This window comes from Dioscorea cayenensis, unplaced genomic scaffold (assembly GCF_009730915.1).
Source record: "Dioscorea cayenensis subsp. rotundata cultivar TDr96_F1 unplaced genomic scaffold, TDr96_F1_v2_PseudoChromosome.rev07_lg8_w22 25.fasta BLBR01000457.1, whole genome shotgun sequence".
In the NCBI taxonomy this organism is placed as follows: domain Eukaryota; kingdom Viridiplantae; phylum Streptophyta; class Magnoliopsida; order Dioscoreales; family Dioscoreaceae; genus Dioscorea; species Dioscorea cayenensis.
In genome coordinates, this window is record NW_024086848.1 from 4,329 (window position 1) to 24,436 (window position 20,108).

Genomic DNA, 20,108 nt, shown 5'->3' on the forward strand with positions numbered 1-20,108 from the left:
TCGAAAGGCACAACTATTTGAGGGGTAATAAGGGTTTTCATATCTAAGCATTTTGACTTGTTGATAAACGCCTAAATGTATGTGGGCTCTTTATATATTAATCTGTATCATTTGTGAATATGTTAACGAATTGATGTCCAAGTTTTAGGCGTCTGTAAATTGGTTATTTCTGTGTTGCAGTCTTAAATGAATGCACTGTGAATATATTATAGCAGCGTCATTGTTCTTGCCGCGGCATTTGTCGTGAGTTTCACGGGTCCATGCAGGGTGCCTGAGGTTTGGCTGAAATTCTTACTACTCGGTTATCGTAGCATTTGGCCCGCATAAGCTCGGGCATTTAGCTTGAGTTTCACTTGCCCATGCGCCCGCATGCACGCCACAATGGACTGACGGATATAATGAAACCGATTTTTCTAGGCAAGGAAGGAGTTTTGGGAGAGTCTCCTGGGAGCCGATTTCACTACCTAAGGAGGCAAGATCACACGCTTTGGAGAAGGAAATCAAAGGGAGAAGCCTCGCTTTTGGCCAGATCTTCAATGTATCTCTTTCTTTGGGAGTTTCAGTAGATTTGACGTAGGGAAGCCGCCCCCATCGCGGCGTCTCGTGGAAAGCAGGCACCCAGTTTGGCTCAAGCCCTCCTCACTTATTGTTTCGATGGAGTTTTCTCTACGGCCATTTGCGCTGCTTTTCACGGACTCGTAGCTTGTATTTGTCTGCATGATTGAAGTAGAATCTCAGGTCACCGGATGCCGGTGAACCTTGTGAAAACTGGCAGTATTTGGATGATTTAATTCTTGTCTATTGCAATTGTTGTGTATTTGTGATTCATTCTTTGTGTATTTTGATGTGTTACATGAGGAACTCAGTAACCAACTGCTAGGTTGTACTTGGTATGCGACCATCGCCTCTTGTACTAGCACACAAAGTTTGAAAGGATTCATGTACGTAATACTGCGATCATCGTATTCAGACTCTCACCATTAGCTAGACCAAGTTGTGTTCAGCCTCTGATTGGGATTTTACCTATACTGCAATCAGTATGAGGATTTGACTCAAGAAATTTCAGGTCAACACTTTATACCGGATCAGGGGTTAACTGCCGTCAGACCATCGGGTTGATCTCAATTTTAGGTACCCTGTGGTCCAAAACCTTCAATCGCATGACATTCTTAGCATCCTTTGCAATCTCTTAGTAGCCCTTAGGGAACTGTGATCCGTGACCATTTCTTTCCTTGATTTTATACCATACCTTATCATAGACTCCATTTGTAAGTTCTTTTATTTCAAGTAATAGATTAGAGAAACCCTTCAATCATTCGCTAGACAATACGCAGAGGAAGTGAGCAGATTCTTGGGCCTGTGTGCGAATGACCTCTCGTGCTCGCATCAATGAGGGTATTACTTGATCGGCTGCGCACTTATGCGGATCGCTCTAAGTGTAGCTGCTGTCAGACCCACAAGGAATACCGGAAAAACTTAGAGCTTAATATTGATTTAGCCATTATTTCTTCAATTCTCAGACATTTGCTTCTACAGTCATTTTTGCACATATTTTTCTTTTCCTTTTACTTGCCTTTTATTTTGTTTTGCACTCGTCGCTCTCTCTTATTTCCTAATCATTGATTCTCACATCATCAGGCAGGCACCATCTTACGACGACGCCAATCAAGCAAATCTTGTAGAACCTGATCAACGAAATCGCGAGAACTTGCATCAAAGACCGAGAGAGGTGGTCGAGAATTCGTAACATCAAGGAACACGAAGTTGAGATTAGCGAACCTTCGCCATAGTGGCGTAACTGGCGCACTTTGTCTCGATTATGAAACACCCCGCCATCGGTGAGGAATTCGACAGTATGCTCCCACCGCGGCTCGCTAATAACTTTGAAATCAAAGTGCACAATTGGGATGGTCCAAAAATTTCGCGACAATTTTGATGGGTCATTGATGAAGACCCTCGATGCTCATTTGTCTCGCTCTCCAAATTTGTTCCACCTTCAAGATTAACTTAGTGTCCGACGATGCGATAAGATCGAGAGTTATCTCTTTTCGCCCTAAGGGAGCAAGATATGATGGCTCACTCATTGGCTCCGGATCGATCACCATACATGGAAGGAAATGGTGACAAATTTCTTGCTAGGTATTTCCCACCAAGCAAAGCCGCTAGATTGAGACAAGAGATTTATGCATTCCGGCTAAGGACTCCGAGATACTCTTTGAGGCACATGAGAGATTCAAGGATCTCCTACGCAAGTGTCCCCATCATGGCTTTTTCCTCGTGGATGAGGATCAAGATGCTTTGCAATGGCCTCGAATTATGCAAACCAGACAAATTTCATCGACATCGCAGTTAGGGGTCATCGAGTAGTAAAACCCCGAGGATGCCGAAATCTTGATTGAAATCATGGCAAGTAATGAGTGTCATTGGTCTACTAGGCAAAAAACCCCCTAAGGCAGCTTTGGAATTTATGAGATAAATGACAACACCGAGCTAGCCGCCAAGGTTGAGGCCCCTCACAAAGAGATTCATCAGCTTTGTGTTGGGTACGAGCTCAAACCTCGTGCGCTTTGTCTTATGAGACTTAGGGTACTGGCATGCTATTGTTCAAATGCTCAATTTCAATAGCCCTCGATGCCCTCAGCTTGAGATACATGATTATGTTAGGGGAGCTCCTGTAGTCCCCGGGAATCCTTATGGAAACACATATAATCCGGTGGAAGAATCACCCAAATTTTTCTTGGGGTCATCAAAGAACATCGGCCCCCGCAGCCCATGCGATTTCCACCTCAACCTCTTCAAGAGTCTCGAGAAGAAGTTCACCATCAAGATGTGTTAGCAAGGTTTATGATCAATACTGAGGTAAAATTTGTGAACATCAACAACCAATTCACTCAAGTAACCACATCGCTTTTGAGCAATGTTCAAGCCTCCATTCAATCATTGGAAAACCAGTGGGGCAACTTGTTAGGGCAAACTCGAGCGACCACGGGTAGCTTACCTAGTAACACCGAAAAATAATCCAATGGAGCATTTGAAAGCCATCACCTCGTGGAGCGGAAGCAGGTCGAAGCACGAGCCGAGGAGGGCTCAAGCACTAAACATAATGGGGTAGCTGCACGGGAAGACCCTAAGCCATCCTGAGAGTGAACTTGAAGGGGTAAAGGAAAACAAGATAGAAGGAACCATTCAACTACCAACACCAAGGATACCCCGAGTACAAGCTTCGGTGATCCCCATCCGGCTAGGGCTGAGGCAAGATAAGGACGAGGCTCAATTCAAGAAATTCTCAATGTATTCAAGCACTGTCACATAAATATCCCTCTTGGAAGCGTTAACCTCAGATGCCCAAGTATGCAAAGTTTATGAAAGACCTCAACGACTAATAAGAGAAAAATTTGAGGAATTAGAAACAGCTTGCACTACCACGTAATCGCCTCGTAATGATTCGAGGAAGCTCCCCGAGAAATTGAACAATTCCCGGAGTTTCATTATTCCATGTGTGATTGGGGAAGGCATGCAAGAAAAGCCTTTAGCGTACTGGGCTAGCATCAATGTAATGCCTCATGTCGCTTTTTAAAAATTGGTATTAGAAGACATGAGGCCCACTAAGGATGACGATACAACTCTGCGCATCGCTCTATCAAGAAGCCCCTGCCAAAGTGTTGTAGGAGGATGTGCTAGTTAGAGTAGACAAGCTCATTATCCCCCGTGGATTTCATTATTCTTGATGTGGATGATGATGTTGAAGTCCCATTGATCCCTCAGCACTGCTTTAACACCGCTGTGCCCCTCATTGATGTAAAAGAGGGAAAAATGACATTGAGAGTGGGGATGAGGAAGTTGGCTCTCACTCTTCCCGCGGCTATGAAAACACACCTTGACCACGACGCATCCCTCTACTTTATCGATGAAACCCGATATGATTATTACCGATTGTGTCGGTGCAGAGGTCCCTCGGCAATTAACCCCTGGATGAATTCTGGAAGGAATGGATAGCGATGAGTGTAAGGAGAACAACCCACTTCCCACACGTAAAGCTATGTAGGCTATGGGGAACATTTCGCGGGTCGAGTAATAAGAAGAAATCAACCACAAGGAAAATTTGGTGTAAGAGGGACAAGAAACAGTAAATTGGGGATGAATTGCACACTATCACCACCACGGAGATCGATCGACTATTCTTCGAGGGAAAGGGTAAATTCGTGTCTTTTTCATGCCTCCTCGATGAGTTTCCCATCTTGGAGCACTTCTCTTGGGCTTGGAGGTAAGTCCCTCACCATTTGATCCACCTTTGAGGTAAAAGGTACGTCGAGCTAATGATGTTAAACAAAGCTTCTTGGGAGGCAAACCCAAGTCTTTAAATCGTCGTCCTTAAATTTTCGTGATTTCTTTTTAGTTGTTTAGTCTCTTTGTTGTGGTTAAATGCATATGCTCGTGAGGTTTCATATTTTTTGTTGTTATGCTCAACTCATGCTTAGGCTTGCTTGTGTAGCTTTGGACTTGAATTAGTATTGTTTAGTTGTGTTTCATTGTTATTTCGGCGTCCATGAGGTTGTAATTGTCGATTTTTATTGAGTTTTGCTAGAGGAACCATGCCAAATTTTCAATTTTTCCAGTCCATACGGGCGTGAGCACGGCCCTTATGGGCACTTGTGGCATGATCCGGGGCCTCAGGCTATCCTTGCGGCCGCAAGGGACCTCTCACGGGGACCCTGTGCGCGCGGGCTGTGGGCCTCACTCGGGTCGCACAGGGGCTCGAGAGGCTCACGACGCCATGCGCCCGACATGGGCGCTCGTGAGCCTTTTTAGGCTGTAGTTTTCAGCCCATGCGGCACCATGCTCTCAAGATGGGACCCTGCATGGGTCGGGCTGCCCATTAAAAGGGGCTTTGTCCTTTCTCTCTCCACTCTCTCCTCCTTCTTCTCCTCTTTGTTTTCCTCTCATCTCCCTCACTCTACCTCATTTCTTCACCATAGTTTTTTTCTTCTCTAATCACCTCTCTCCATCTTGCAAACTCACTCTTTGGGTTTTAATCGGAGTTTTATCAACCGCTTTCGCGATCTCATCACCCCAAGCCTCCAAGCCCCTAATTCTAGGTTTTGCTACAAACTTGGTTTTATTGTGTTCTCAGTTTATCTTTGAAGCTTGAATGACATATTTGGATGTTGTGATGTGGTGTATGCTTAATTCTTCGAGTTTTTCCTTCATTTGTAAATTTTGGGAAGCTCTATGTCTAGGAGAAACCCTTGCAAAATTTTTTTCACGAGTTATTGTAGCAAAGGCTGAATTTTTACTAGGCTTGTTTTACTTTTATTTTGACTTTTATGCATGTTTTCCTTCTCCTTGATTTTTCTCACGGCCGTGATCGCTTTACTTATTTTTTTGTAGGACTTCTCACGGATTGTTGCCCCACCTCCTTTGCTCTTTTGCGTGGCTTTGTTGCCCATCGACCGTGCTTTTCACCGACCAATCTTTCATGAACCAATTGGGGCGCTCTTTACTCCTTCCTTTTCATGCTTCATTTCTTTATTATGGATTTTACACCATATTCTCGCTGATCAATGTGACATTGAGGGCAATGTACGATTCTAGGTGTGGGGATGGGTTATTTGCATGCTTAAGTCACCCATGATAGCTAGTGATTTATTGTTAAGAACCCTCCGCTTGAATGAATGATAGTAATGAGTTGTAGTGTTATTTGTGCTATAAGGAAGTCATGTTTTTCTCTCTAGAGCTTTCAAGCAACTTTGACACTCGAACTTCTACCTTGTTTGCCCCAGCCTAACCCATTGCTTTGATTTAAAGTGTTAGAGTGGTAAATTCATTCCTCAATGGTCCTTTAAGAGCTTTTTGGTTCTTTTGTTCATTTTACTTTTATCCCTAAGTGAAGTTTTTGCATGAAAGTGCCTCGTGAGACATGTATTTGATTGAAAAAAATGAAAAATGAGTCTATGTCAGTGATTCCTCCGCTAATTTAGCATGAATGCGTCTATGTAGACTCAGTAATCAAGTAGGTTGGGTGGCTCTTTGTGCCTAATCAAGCATGTGCATCCTTCCTGAAAGATTATAAGTTATTTTTGTGCGCTCACGCTAGGCGGACTTGAGTGTCTCGTATTCTCTTGAACTCTTTCATGCATTCACTTAGAAACTAAAGTGTTGAATGTGGACCGAAGGACTCTTGACCTACTATTGAGGGTGTCTTTAACATTTTTAACACCGGTAGTCATTGAATGTGGTGTGAATAGGGAGAGCGAGGGATGAAGCATACACACACTCACGAGGAAAGCACTCTAAAGGAATCATGACTATCTCTATTGAGTTAGTTATTATACAACTCATTTCCTTGAATTCATTTTCATCCTAGCGTCGTGGGGTTCTTCACTATTTGAGCTTGAGGTCGTACGCTTAGTCATTTATCATTCGCACTTATTCTTTTCATGTGTGTTTGCTTGGGGACAAGCAAACGCTTAGGTGTGGGGATGTTTGATAAACGCCTAAATGTATATATTTTATATGTATTAATCTTGTATCATTTGTGAATATGTTAACGAATTGATGCCCGCTTTTATGTCTAAATTGGTTATTTCAGTGTTGCGGTCTTAAAATGAGCTCGAACGATGCTCAAAAATGTAAATCGGATGAATTCGACACCAAAAACGGCATTTTTTGGGGTCCCAAAGCACTCGTAGCGGCATCGTAGCGTGTATCAGAAAGGTGTCATTGTTCTTGCCGCGCCATTTGGTCTGAGTTTCACGGGCTCCATGCTGCCCGCATGGGTGCCCGTGAGGTTTGTCGAAATTCTCAATACTCGGTTATCGCAGCGAAAAATACCGTAGTAAAAACATCGTGAATCGAGTACGTAGCACCGGCATGTTTTTCCGGCATTTGGTCAGTGAGCTTCACTGGGCTCCATGAGCCCGCTATGGACCGACTGGGATATAAATGAAACCGATTTTTCTAGGGCAAAAGGGAGGAGTTTTTTTGGGAGAGTTCTTGGAGCCGATTTTCACCAGCTCTTTTAGGAGGCAAGATCACACGCTTTTAGAGAAGGGAAATCAAAGGGAGAAGCTCGGTTTTGGCTAGATCTCTCATCGATCTCTTCTTTGGGGAGTTTGTAGATTTTGACTGAGGAAGCCGCCCCTCATCACGGCGTCCGTGGGAAGCATTTCCACCTAGCTTGGCTTGTCTTCCTCACTTTTTATTGTTTGAGGGAGTTTTTTCTTATAACATTTGTTGTTGTTTTCATGGACTTGTTGCTTGTATTTGTTTGCATGGACGAGTAGACCCCAAGGTCACCGGATGCCGGTGAACCTTAGGGGTGAACTGTGTATTTGGATGATTTAATTTTGTCTATTGCAATTGTTGTGTATTTGTGATTCATTCTTGGTGTATTTGATGTGTTGCTTACATGAGAACAATGTAAACCAACTTCTAGGTTGTACTTGGTAGCGTGACCATCGTCCTTGTACTAGACACACCAAGTTTGGAAGGGATTCATGTACGAATACACCGTGACAATCGGGTATTCTGTAGCCCTCCACCATTAGGGCTAGACCAAGTTGTGTTTTGGCCCTAATTAGGGATTTCCCCAATTGTTAATGCAATCGTATGAGGATTTGATCGAAGAAATTGCTGTGTCAATACTTATACCGGATTAGGGTTAATTGCTCGTGACCATCGGGTTGATCTAATTTAGGAAATCTCTAGGTCCAAACCTTCAATTGCATGACATTCTTAGCATCCTTTTGCACTTTAGTAGCCCCTAGGGAATCCGCATCCGTGACCATTTCTTTCCCCGATTTTATACCCCCTACCTTATCATAGACTCCATTTGTAGTTCTTTTATTTCAAGTAATAGATTAGAGAAACCCTTCGAATCATTCGCTAGACAATACGCAAAGAGGAAGTAAGAGTAGATTCTTGGGCCGGGGAATCGACCCTCTCGTGCTCGCACTGAGGGTATTACTTGACTGACTCCGCACTCTGCGGATCGCTCATCAAGTTTTTGGCGCCGTTGCCGGGACCCACAAGGAATACTCGGGAAAACTTATAGTTTATTGATTTAGCCATTATTTCTTCAATTTCGTACATTTGCTTCTTTTTAGTCATTTTTTGCACATATTTTTCCTTTTTACTTGCCTTTTATTTTTACCGTCGTCCCCTCTTATTTCCTAATCATTGACTCTCATTATCGCAGTAAGGCACCATCTTATGACACGCGCCAATCAAGCAAATCTTGTAGAACCATCAACGAAATCGCGAGAACCTTGCATCAAAAGACGGAGAGGTGGTGAGAGTTCGAACATCAAGGAACACGAGTTGAGATTAGTGAACCTTCAGTCATGGCAGAACCAAGGCGCACCTTGTCTGATTATGAAACACCTCAGTTTACTGGTGAGGAATTCAGTGTGCATGCTCCCACCGTGCCTGCTAATAACTTTGAAATCAAAGCAAGCACAATTGGGATGGTCCAAAATTTAATACAATTTGATGGGTTGGCTGATGAAGACCCTCATGCTCATTTGTCTCGCTTCCTCCAAATTTGTTCCACCTTCAAGATTAACTTAGTGTCCGACGATGCGATAAGATTGAGGTTATTCCCTTTCAGTCTAAGGGGAGAAGCATATAGATGGCTCACTTCATTGGCTCCGGGATCGATCACCACATGGAAGGAAATGCTGGACAAATTTCTTGCTAGGTATTTCCCACCAAGCAAAGCCGCTAGATTGAGACAAGAGATTTATGCATTCCGACAAGGGGACTCCGAGATACTCTTTGAGGCACATGAGAGATTCAAGGATCTCCTACGCAAGTGTCCCCATCATGGCTTTTCCTCGTGGATGAGGATCAAGATGCTTTGCAATGGCCTGAATTATGCAACCGGACAGCTCATCGATGCTGCAGCAGGGGGGTCATTGAGTAGTAAAACCCCTGAGGATGCTGAAATCTTAATTGAAATCATGGCAAGTAATGAGTGTCATTGGTCTACTAGGCAAAAACCCCCTAAGGCAGCTGGAATTTATGAGATAAATGACAACACTGAGCTAGCCGCCAAGGTTGAGGCCCTCACAAAGAGATTCGATCAGTTTGTGTTGGGTACGAGCTCAAATTCTGGTGCAGTTTTGTCTTGCGAGACTTATGGGGCCGGGCATGCTACTGTTCAGTGCCCAATTTCAATAGCCTCAGATGCCCCAGTTGAGACAGTTGATTATGTTGGGGGAGCTCCCAGAGGCCCGGGGAATCCTTATGGAAACACATATAATCCGGGATGGAAGAATCACCCAAATTTTTCTTGGGGTCAACAATGAGAACATCGGCACGCATGACCACGTGGGACTTCCACCTCAACCTCTTCGACAGACTCGAGAAGAAGTTCACCATCGAAGATGTGTTAGCAAGGTTTATGATCAATACCGAGGCAAAATTTGTGAACATCAACAACCAATTCGCTGAAGTAACCATTGTTTTGAGGAATGTTCAAGCCTCCATTCAATCATTGGAAAACCAGGTGGGGCAACTTGCTAGGGGCAAACTCTGAGCGACCACCGGGTAGCTTACCTAGTAACACTGAAAATAATCCAAGGGAGCATTTGAAAGCCATCACTCTCAGGAGCGGGAAGCAGGTTGAAGCACGAGCCGAGGAGGGCTCAAGCACTAAACATAATGGGGTAGCCGCACGGGAAGACCCTAAGCCATCTGAGAGTGAACTTGAAGGGGTAAAGGAAAAACAAGATGAAGGAACCATTCAACTACCAACACCAAGGATACCCGAGTACAAGCCGGTGATCCCCTATCCGGCTAGGCTGAGGCAAGATAAGGACGAGGCTCAATTCAAGAAATTCCTCAATGTATTCAAGCAGTTGCACATAAATATCCCTCTTGTTGAAGCGTTAACTCAGATGCCCAAGTATGCAAAGTTTATGAAAGACCTGCTGACTAATAAGAGAAAATTTGAGGAATTAGAAACAGTTGCACTACCACAGAACTGCTCTGCAATGATTCAGAGGAAGCTCCCTGAGAAATTGAACAATTCTCGGAGTTTCATTATTCCATGGGTGATTGGGGAAGGCATGCAAGAAAAAGCCTTAGCAGACTCTGGGGCTAGCATCAATGTAATGCCTTACAAGCTGTTTTTAAAATTGGTATTAGAAGACATGAGGCCCACAAGGATGATGATACAACTTGCAGATCGTTCTATCAAGAAGCCCCGCGGTGTTGTTGAGGATGTGCTAGTTAGAGTAGACAAGCTCATTATCCCTGTGGATTTCATTATTCTTGATGTGGATGATGATGTTGAAGTCCCATTGATCCTCGGGCGACCGTTTCTTAACACCGCCGGTGCCCCTCATTGATGTAAAAAGGGGGAAAAATGACATTGAGAGTGGGGGATGAGGAAGTTATTCTCACTCTTCCCGTGGCCATGAAACACACCTTGGACCACGACTGATCCCTCTACTTTTACTCGATGAAACCGATATGATTATTACTTGATTGTGTGCAGGAGGTCTTGGCAATTAACCCCTTGGATGAATTCTTGGAAGGAATGGATAGCGATGAGTGTAAGGAGAACAACCCACTTCCCACACATGTAAAGCATGTAGGCTATGTGGGAACATTTCCGTGGCTGAGTAATAAGAAGAAATCAACCACAAGGAAAATTTGGTGTAAGAGGGACAAGAAACAGAAATTGGGGATGAATTGCACACTATCACCACCACGGGAGATCGATCGACTATTCTTCGAGGGAAAGGGTAAATTCCGTGTCTTTTCATGCCTCTCGATGAGTTTCCTATCTTGGAGCACTTCTCTTGGGCTTGGAGGTAAGTCCCCACCATTTGATCCACCTTGAGGTAAGAAAAAAATGTACGTCGAGCAAAATGACGTTAAACAAAGCGCTTCTTGGGAGGCAAACCCAAGTCTTTAAATTCGTCGTCCTTAAATTTTCGTATTTCTTTTAGTTGCTTAGTCTCTTTGTTGTGGTTAAATGCATATGCTCGTGAGGTTCTCATATTTTTGTTGTTATGCTCAACTCATGCTTAGGCTTGCTTGTATAGCTTTGGACTTGAATTAGTATTGTTTAGTTGTGTTTCATTGTTATTTCGGCGTCCATGAGGTTGTAATTCGTATTTTATTAAGTTTGCGAGAGGAACCATGCCAATTTTTTAATTTTCCAGGTCCATACGGGCCGTATACGGCCCGTATGGACACTTGTGGCATGATCCGGGGCCTTGTGGCCATCCTTGCGGCCGCAAGGGACCTCTCACGGGGACCCTGTGCGCGCGGGCTGTGGGCCGTGACCATCGGGTATTCTGTACCCCTCCACCGTTAGGGCTAGACCAAGTTGTGTTCTGGCCCTAATTAGGGATTTCCCCACTTGTTAATGCAATCGTATGAGGATTTGATCAGAAGAAATTCTGTGTCAATACTTATACCGGATTAGGGGTTAATTGCCGTGACCATCGGGTTGATCTAATTTAGAAAATCTCTAGGTCCAAACCTTCAATTGCATGACATTCTTAGCATCCTTTGCACTTTAGTAGCCCCTAGGGAATCCGCATCCGTGACCATTTCTTTCCCCTGATTTTATACCCCTACCTTATCATAGACTCTATTTGTAGTTCTTTTATTTCAAGTAATAGATTAGAGAAACCCTTCGAATCATTCGGCTAGACAATATGTAAAGAGGAAGTAAGAGTACATTCTTGGGCCCAGGGAATACGACCCTCTCGTGCTCGCACGAGGGGTATTACTTGATGACTCCGTGCACTTGCGGATCGCTCATCATTGTGCTGCTGGTGGTGATGGTGGAGTTGCTGGTGATGCTGGGTCAGTGGAGCTCTGGGTCTCATAATAAAGGGTGAGGTCACATCTCACTCTAGTAGCTATTGTAGTGTGTTGAGACGCGCTGACAACGCCCCTTGCATGTGACCAGCAAGTGCATGGGTTTGTTGAAGTAATAATCCCAAGTGAGTGGGGTATCGCATCCACAGGCAGTAGGGAATAAGAATACTTGAATTGCTACTTAACCAAGTGAAAATGAACAATGATTGTGTTGATAAGATGTAGTGTAAAAAAGAATAAAAGAAATAAGAAAGAGAAACACAAGTAAATGAAAGATAAGGCAATCGATATAAATGGGGTAGTAGGATATTGTTTCTACTAGGACAATCATTTCAAGTGCAAAACCTTCAATACACGGTACTAAATCTAAGGTCAACCGTGACTAACTCTATATGATATCCAGGTGGAGAAATCGAACAATATCAGCACCTCACAATTTTCTAGAATTGGATGGAGTTCTAGGGATTCCAAGTGATAAACCCTCTTCCTAGATGTAGACCTAACCCTTTGATCCAGGTGAGAGGTCCCTAGTCATAATTAAGCCCTAGGTGCTAAACTCACTTCAACGCTTCACTTTGTTGCCTTTGCAACTAAGCCCCAGTGGAAGGTCATCCCTTGGTCAGTTCACTTTACTATGACCGCAAAGAACTCAAGGAAATGGAGGTAGGAAAAATCACGTTGAAGGGGAAAGGGGACGCTCCGCTACCTCTCGGCTCACCCTCTCAACCCTCTCCAATCTAGCTTTGTCTAACTCTCGTGGTGTGTCACTCACTCACAAGGGTTACCAAGGTGAACTCTCAACCCTAGTGTCACTCTAAGGGAGCATTCAATCAATCAAACATTCAAGATTGGAACTCAATTAAAACATCAATTAAGGAAAGCATAATAAAATGTTTAATGAAACAAATACATCCTAGGGTTCACAAATCCAAGTACCCACTAGTGGGTTTAGCTCTCCATGGAGCTAGTTACAATTAACAATGAAATCAAATATAAAAACAAGTAATCCATAGAAAACCCCCCTCGGTAGTCATGTCAATGGTCTTGTAGAGTGTCCTCGTCCCCTCCAAAGGTCCCTTTGTCCGGCCAAGGGCACACCTCATAAATAGTGACCCCTCATGTTTTTATAAGCCACATGGGGGTGTGGAAATTCCACACCCCCACGTGGGTACTGTACACGACTGATAAGTGTCTAAATGTACGTATTTCTATATATGTATTGCTTGCTTCTAGCATGTATTTTATTATAATTAATGCCCGTTATGCGCTTAATCGTGTATTATTTGCTTTGCAGGGCACCGAGACGCCATGGAGGACACGAAGATACAATTTGGGCAAAAAAGAGAAGAAAACCAGGTCATGGTACTGTAGTATATTCCTTTGTAGCAAAGCACTGTAGCCGGAGTACTGTAGCAGCGGTACTGCAGTACCGACACTGTAGCTTTCACTGTAGCACATGGAGAGTTTTCATAGCAGAAATTGAATCATGGCATACGGCCTCAATGCTACCCGGTATAGAGCCCGGGATAATCACTGTAGCATAGAGGAAGTTGATTGATTGAAGGCATACTGGCTCAATGAGGTGCTCATTGAGCCAGTATGGATACTATTGGGTGTGCATATGAGGAGTTTTCTTGCCCCGAACAGTGTCAATGAGGAGCTCAATGAGGTCCTCATTGAGCCAGTTTACACCTCGGGATTAATGGATCTTGGAGTAAATGAGGAGGGTTATAAAGAGCATCTTGGGGAAAAGAAAGGGGGACTTTTTGGGAGGATTTCGGGAGACATTTTTTTGAGGGTTCTTGGCAGCCACCACTTGGGAAGAAGGAGAAAACGAAAGATATTATATTCTTGAGGAGATTTTTGGCTTGAAGCTTGGGAAGATCAAGGGTTTGAACTTTCAAGGGAAGCTTCATCATCAAGGGAGGAGAAGCATTCGGCACCTTTTGGGCTAGAAGAAGCGTCATTCGGCCGGCATTCTTCCTCATCTTCATCATTCGGACTAGGGAGTGCCATTTATGCATTTACTTCTTGCTTTTGTTGTGTTTGAGACATTTATTTGTGTGATGGCAGACTAGAGCCCCAAGGCCACCGGATGTAGGTGAACCTTGGGGGGTTTATCATGTATTTTGGATGCTTCACTTTTATTTGGAATGCATTGGTGTGATTTGTGGTTTAGCTCATGTTGCTTCATGCTTAGAACTATAATACGGAGAAATCCTTAGTTCTTACTTGAGTTGTACACATAGACGTGACCTACTCACATGTACTAGATCACTTTTGAGCTAAAAGGGGAGATCCTTGACCAACATGCCGAGAAATTGGATGTTGGTTGCCCCTCCGAACCATGAGGATAAACTTAGGTTAAGTGCATCCTTGTTGCGCGATCTCCATGTTCTTAACGCAATCGTAGGAATTTGACTAAGAAGAAATCCTTGTCATCATTTGTATGGGATTAGGGTTTGACTACCGAGAAATAGGGGTTGAACTATTGTTGAGATCCGTCGGTCTAAATCACCCATGCCATCTATTCTTTTGCATCCATGCATCATGGTGAACCCCTCTTGGGAATCCTCATCCCGAGGCCTATTCTTATCATTATTGCTCTTGCGATTTCCTTGCTTATTGTGGGACTGCTACACTTGTATTCTTATTTATATTATTACACGTATTAGAGTAACACCATGTTTCAATTGTAAGGTTAGAAAGTAAGTGTTGGAGGAGTAATAGGAGCTCCTTAGCCCCATGGAATACTACGACCCCTGTGTCACTCACAGGGTATTACTTGACGATCCCGTACACTTGCGGGTAATCAATCAACGACCGCGTGGAAAGTCCACGCGACCATGTGAGCTATAAAATTTCTATAGACAGTCCATGCAAGACCCCAAACTTCAAATTAACACTAATCCTTCAACTATAAACATGAATTACACCCCAAACCATGCCACATACATGAAAACGAAATTAAATCACCAAAAAGTTTTTCATTAAAATTTCAACACCAACAAAAAATTATCAAAGCACACACTCATGAATTTATTACTGCAGAAATTAAAATCTAAGCTAGAAAACAATTAAAAACTTCGGTTGCATCCCAAGAAGCGCTTCTTTTACTTCACTAAGCTTGACGTACCTTTTACTTACATTATGGAGGCTTAAAAAAAGTGTGTTCTTCTTGACTAGACATTGCATAGCTACTTCTTTTAAACCAAGAATCTAGTTGTCAGGATGGAATATTCATTGGAGAGTCCAACCATCTTACTTTTGATCTCCAAGGAAACAATTTGGGTTGGGAATTGTCCAAGCTTAGCATAGGTGGGTCATTGGATGGCTTCAATCTCCTACCCACATCTTCTTCAATTCCCAAAACCTCTTTCTTTCACTGTATGAGTTGATCCATCCCAAAGAGAGATGTTTGTTCCATTACCTTAGGGTTTGCTTCTTCTTGTGTATTTTCAACTTGAAAGGAACATGACATAAGAAAATCCCCTTGAAATGTTTCTCGCTCACAAGCACAATCTTCATTCACACAATCCAAAATCTCAAATTTGTATTCAACTTCTTTCTTTTCATTTTCTGCACCAATGTACTCCATTTGCCCAACTTCTTCAATGTTTTTCATGGCCTCATCATGTCCTCGAGACACTTGCCTCGCTTGATCAAATTCTTCTTTTTTCCTTCGCAAGCATGTTCAAGATCTCTCCTAATTGACGGTCAAGGTTTTTGATGGAAATCTCGTGACAACTTAATGTAGCCTCAATATTTTTGAAACGGGCATGGGTTGCTTCAATAAATCTCGGTAACACTCTTTCCAACCGAAGTACATTCTCTTCAACCTTCTCATCCCATTGAAGTTCTTGTTGAGGTGCTTCCCATTGTTGTCCATCAATATCCCATAAGAGATTTGGGTAGCTCCTTTGAGTTGGATGATATGTGGTGCAACATGGATTGTATTGTAGATGAACACTAATATGTCGATCAACTTTTCTAGTGACAACATCAACTTGTGAACATAATTCTATAAGTGGATCAATCATCATTCAAGTTCCATGCAAGAAAAAAATAACACGAGATAAAATAAACAAATGCGAACGGTGGAAGAATATAGAGTGAAATAGACAAAAACAAAATAAAAACCAATGAGAATGATGGAAGAAAAAGAAAGTGTGAAATAGACAAAACAAAGAAAAAGATAAATGGAAACACTCAATCGGAAGGGAAAAGGAACGCTCCACTACCTCATGACTCACCCTCTCAACCCTTTTAACCTTGAAGTTCTAACTCTAATGGAGACCTCTCACATCAAAGTAACAAATCAAGCAATGTAAATAAATCACAAAGATGAATAACACTTGCAAGCAATGAAATGACAAGGTTAAAACTTAAATCAACTCGGATTAACTAGAGACAATGATTAATACAATGAAAAGCAACAAAAACCATAGAGAAAACACCCTTGAATTCGTGATAATAGGCCTTGGTGGGTAGTTCAACGTCTTGAAGGATTCCTCTCCGAAGCTAGGTTGCCGGTGGCTTCCCAAGTTCTATGACATCGAAGGAAACTATCAAAGTTGGTGAAGAACACCCTCTAAATCGGTAAAGACCTCCTCTCCAAACCCTAGCCATCTCACCTCTCAAGAGCCGCACAAAAAATCCCAAAGAATAGGGCAAAATGGCTATTTATAGACCTCAGACCGCGTCTGTCACATGCCCCCACACGCCCATGTGGATTTTCCATGCGCCCATGTGGGCTGCAGGAATTTCCACGTGGGCGCGTGAACAATAATTTTGCTACATTACTGCTATAGTAAAAATTGCCACAGTGGTTTTGCTACATTACTTTGCTTCAGTGATTTCCATAAACGCGATCCAAACATTCTTCTCTTAAGGCCACATAATTGGGCACACGATTATGTGGTAGCCGATAACACTTTTCTTCCTCGACGCGTTTTGAAAGATCTTGAAATCCTCACAAATAGAAGGAATGTGAAGATGTGACTGCCTTTGTGCCTTCCAAACTGTGCATCAACTTGCATATCTTTGGAAGTTGGCACACATCTCCTCATTCACAAACTCCTCTTGTGCTTTCTTCCTTGATTTGCGCAAGAACTTTCAACATAGTGCCTTAATAGCCTATCATTGCTTCCTTTTGCATTTCCAATGCATTTACAACCTATATGTATAATAGAACACCCAATATACGATATGAGACATAAACCACATATGAAATGATGCTCAATGTATGTAAAACATATATAGAAATATGTCTTCTCAAGCACTTATTACAACCCTTTGTACGGGTCCAGATTGAACATTTCCTGCACATATTCATCAATTATCTCATAAGTAGTGTCGAAAAAATAGAGAGTATCATCAATGTCAAGAGAATGCCGCATGACTTCAGCGAGGCGGTATGTGAGCTTATCATCTCCAACCCTCAGTATTAACTCCCCGCCGTCCATGCCAATCAATGCCTTGGATGTGCACAAAAATACCCTCCCAAGTATCAAAGGAACATCTACATCCTCATCGACGTCCAACACCACAAAGTCTACAGGATATATATACTTGTCAACCTTGACAAGCACATCTTCAATGATGCCCCTCGGATGTCTCACCATTCGGTCCGCCAATTGTAATGTCATCCGAGTGGGCCTAGGCTCTCCTAAGTCTAACTTATTGAAGAAAGTATATGGCATGATGTTGATACTGGCCCCAAAGTCCGCCAATGCCATTTCTTCACCCATATTACCAATGTTGCACGGAATGATGAAGCTTCCGAGGTCTTCCTTCTTGTTCGGCATACCGCCGAGCAAGAGGCATCTAAAATCACTTATGCACTTTCCTCCAACTTCCTCTTGTTAATCAATAAATCTTTTAAGAATTTAGCATACCGAGGCATTTGAGACAATGCCTCCACAAAATGAATGTTGATGTGCAATTGCTTGAATAGACCCAAGAACTTCTTGTATTGCTCATCATTTTGGTCGTTCTTCAATCTGAAAGGGTAAGAAATTCTCAGCTTGTAAGGTGGGGGTGCCATCTCCTTCTCCTTGTTCAATCTCTCCTCAACCTCCACGACCTCGGGTGCTTCAACATTGGTTTTCTCACTAGGAGGTCTACCTTCAACTTCATGACCACTTCTCAAAGTGATCGCCTTCACTTGTTCCCTCGGATTAGTTTCGGTGTTGCTAGGTAGACTCCCTTCAGGTCTTTCCGATAGAGACATCGCAATTTTCCCCACTTGATTCTCTAGATTGTGTAATAAAGCAGTGTGGTTGGGAAGTGTAGCTTCAACGGACTGAAACCGATTGTCCGATGTTTGCACAAATCTGGTCAAAGCATTCTCTAAATCACTCATCCAAGTCTCCAAACTTGAAACTTGATTCTCAATGGTTGGGGCTTGTTGTTGTTGGAAACCCGGGGTTGCTATGGCCTTCTGCTGCCCTTGGTTGTTACTCCACGAAAAGTTGGGGTGGTTCTTCCAACCCGGATTGTAAGTATTGCTATATTGGTTACCTTGGTTCCTCATGGCATTACCTACATAATCAACTTGCTCAACTGAAGATGCATCTCTAATAGAAATAGGGCAATCGGTTGGAGCATGTCCTCCCTAACAATTTGTCCAAGTAGTAACGGTCGCCAATCTATTAGAAGTTAGAAGATCTAACTTCTTGTTCAATGATTCCACTTGGGCCACTAAGGAAGTCACTGCATCTATTTTGTGAAGTCTGGCGACCTTTTTTCTTTCCCGTGCATTCCACTGATAACTGTTCATGACCATGTCTTCTACTAATTGTTGGGCTTCTTCCGGGGTTTTGCTCCCCATTGTACCTCATGCAGCAGCATCTAGCAATTGCCTTATACTCGGATTCAACCCAATATAAAAAGTTTAAATGATCATCGATTCAGGAAATCCGTGTTGTGGGCACCTCCGCAAGAGATCCTTGAATCGCTCCCATGTCTCAAACAATGATTCCAATTCTATCTGTACAAACGACGATATCTCATTGTGAAGCTTGCCCGACTTCCCCGGAGGAAAGTATCTGGCAAGAAAAGTTTCGACCATCTCATTCCAAGTCATGATGGATGCTTTTAGCAAGGAATGAAGCCACTGCTTGGCTCTTCCGTTGAGAGAGAATGGGAAAGCACTCAATCTAATAGCATCATCCGATATACCGTTACTCTTTAGCATATTACAAACTTCCAAGATGTTCTCTATATAGTTGTTTGGATCCTCATCGGCCAAACTATTGAACTACGCTGACTGTTGAATCATTTGGATGAATGCCAGCTTTAGCTCAAAGTTCAGAGCTGTAATCTTGGATCGCACAATACTCGATTATGTGCCCAAAACTAAGGATCTAGAATAATCAGAAAGTGTTCTCTGTTGCTCATTTTGTTCTGCCTTATTATCTGACCCTTGACCTTCTACTTCAGCTTGGATTAACTGTTCTTATACAGGTTCTTTCCACCATATTCTAAATGTTCGCTCAAGCTCAAGATCTCCTTCAACGATTTGTGAAGGGTTCCCTCAGGCTATAACCTGGAGCTGCAACCAAAAAGAAAAGAAAAATCAGAATGATGATAGAATAAGAAAATGTGAAATAGAATGAATGATGAATAGCTAAGAAGCGAAGTTCAAAGTATCTCTAAATGCCTATTCCCCGGCAACGGTGCCAAAAAACTTGACAACAACCCCCTTCGTGTAACCCGCAAGGGAATGGGTTTGTCGAAGTAATAATCTAAGGTGAGTGGGGCATCGTATCCACAGGGAGTAGGGAATAAGAATACTTGAATTGCTACTTAACCAAGTGAAAATGAACAATGATTGTGTTGATAAGATGTAGTGTAAACAAGAATAAAAGAAACATGAAAGAGAAGCACAAGTAAATGAGAGATAAGGCAATCGATATAAATGGGGTACTCGGATATTGTTCCGCCTAGGACAATCATTTCAACTGCCTAACCAACTATTATGCTTCCTAATTAATGCATTAATGAGTCGTGGAAAACCTTCAATACACTGTCGCAAATCTAAGGTCAACCGTGACTAACTCTATACGATTTCCCGGTGGAGAAATTGAACAATCTCAACACCTCGCACTTGTATAGAATTGCATAGAGTTCTAGAGATTCTAAATGATAAACCCTCTTCCTAGATGTAGACCTAACCCTTTGGTCCAGGTGAGAGGTCCCTAGTCACAATTAAGCCCTAGGTGCTAAAATCACTTCAATGCTTCACTCCATTGCCTTTGCAACTA

General features: G+C 42.8%; 2 protein-coding genes and 3 non-coding genes across 5 annotated transcripts; 3 read left to right on the forward strand and 2 right to left on the reverse strand.

The window, feature by feature from the left end:
• Nucleotides 1–2,164: 2,164 nt before the first annotated feature.
• Nucleotides 2,165–2,270, reverse strand: LOC120254451. The gene has a single exon (XR_005534630.1). It is a non-coding gene; the product is annotated as a small nucleolar RNA R71 (small nucleolar RNA).
• Nucleotides 2,271–8,342: 6,072 nt separating this feature from the next.
• LOC120254446 lies at nucleotides 8,343–9,308 on the forward strand. Its single transcript, XM_039262549.1, has one exon. It carries the CDS (start codon nucleotides 8,343–8,345, stop codon nucleotides 9,306–9,308), a length of 966 nt encoding a protein of 321 aa, XP_039118483.1.
• LOC120254450 lies at nucleotides 8,724–8,830 on the reverse strand. Its single transcript, XR_005534629.1, has one exon. It is a non-coding gene; the product is annotated as a small nucleolar RNA R71 (small nucleolar RNA).
• Nucleotides 9,309–9,322: 14 nt separating the features above from the next.
• On the forward strand, nucleotides 9,323–10,352 carry LOC120254447. Its single transcript, XM_039262550.1, has 2 exons — nucleotides 9,323–9,399; nucleotides 9,509–10,352. The coding sequence occupies exons 1-2, from the start codon at nucleotides 9,323–9,325 to the stop codon at nucleotides 10,350–10,352; spliced, it is 921 nt and encodes a 306-aa protein (XP_039118484.1).
• Nucleotides 10,353–18,758: 8,406 nt separating this feature from the next.
• Nucleotides 18,759–18,865, forward strand: LOC120254449. Its single transcript, XR_005534628.1, has one exon. It is a non-coding gene; the product is annotated as a small nucleolar RNA R71 (small nucleolar RNA).
• Nucleotides 18,866–20,108: the final 1,243 nt, after the last annotated feature.

Excerpts from the sequence above, each read along its gene's own strand:
- LOC120254446 (XM_039262549.1), top strand. The coding sequence starts at position 8,343 with ATGGCAGAACCAAGGCGCACCTTGTCTGATTATGAAACACCTCAGTTT.
- LOC120254447 (XM_039262550.1), top strand. The coding sequence starts at position 9,323 with ATGACCACGTGGGACTTCCACCTCAACCTCTTCGACAGACTCGAGAAG. Across the intron at positions 9,400-9,508 it reads ATCGAAGATGTGTTAGCAAG|GTGGGGCAACTTGCTAGGGG; the intron begins GTTTATGATCAA and ends TTGGAAAACCAG.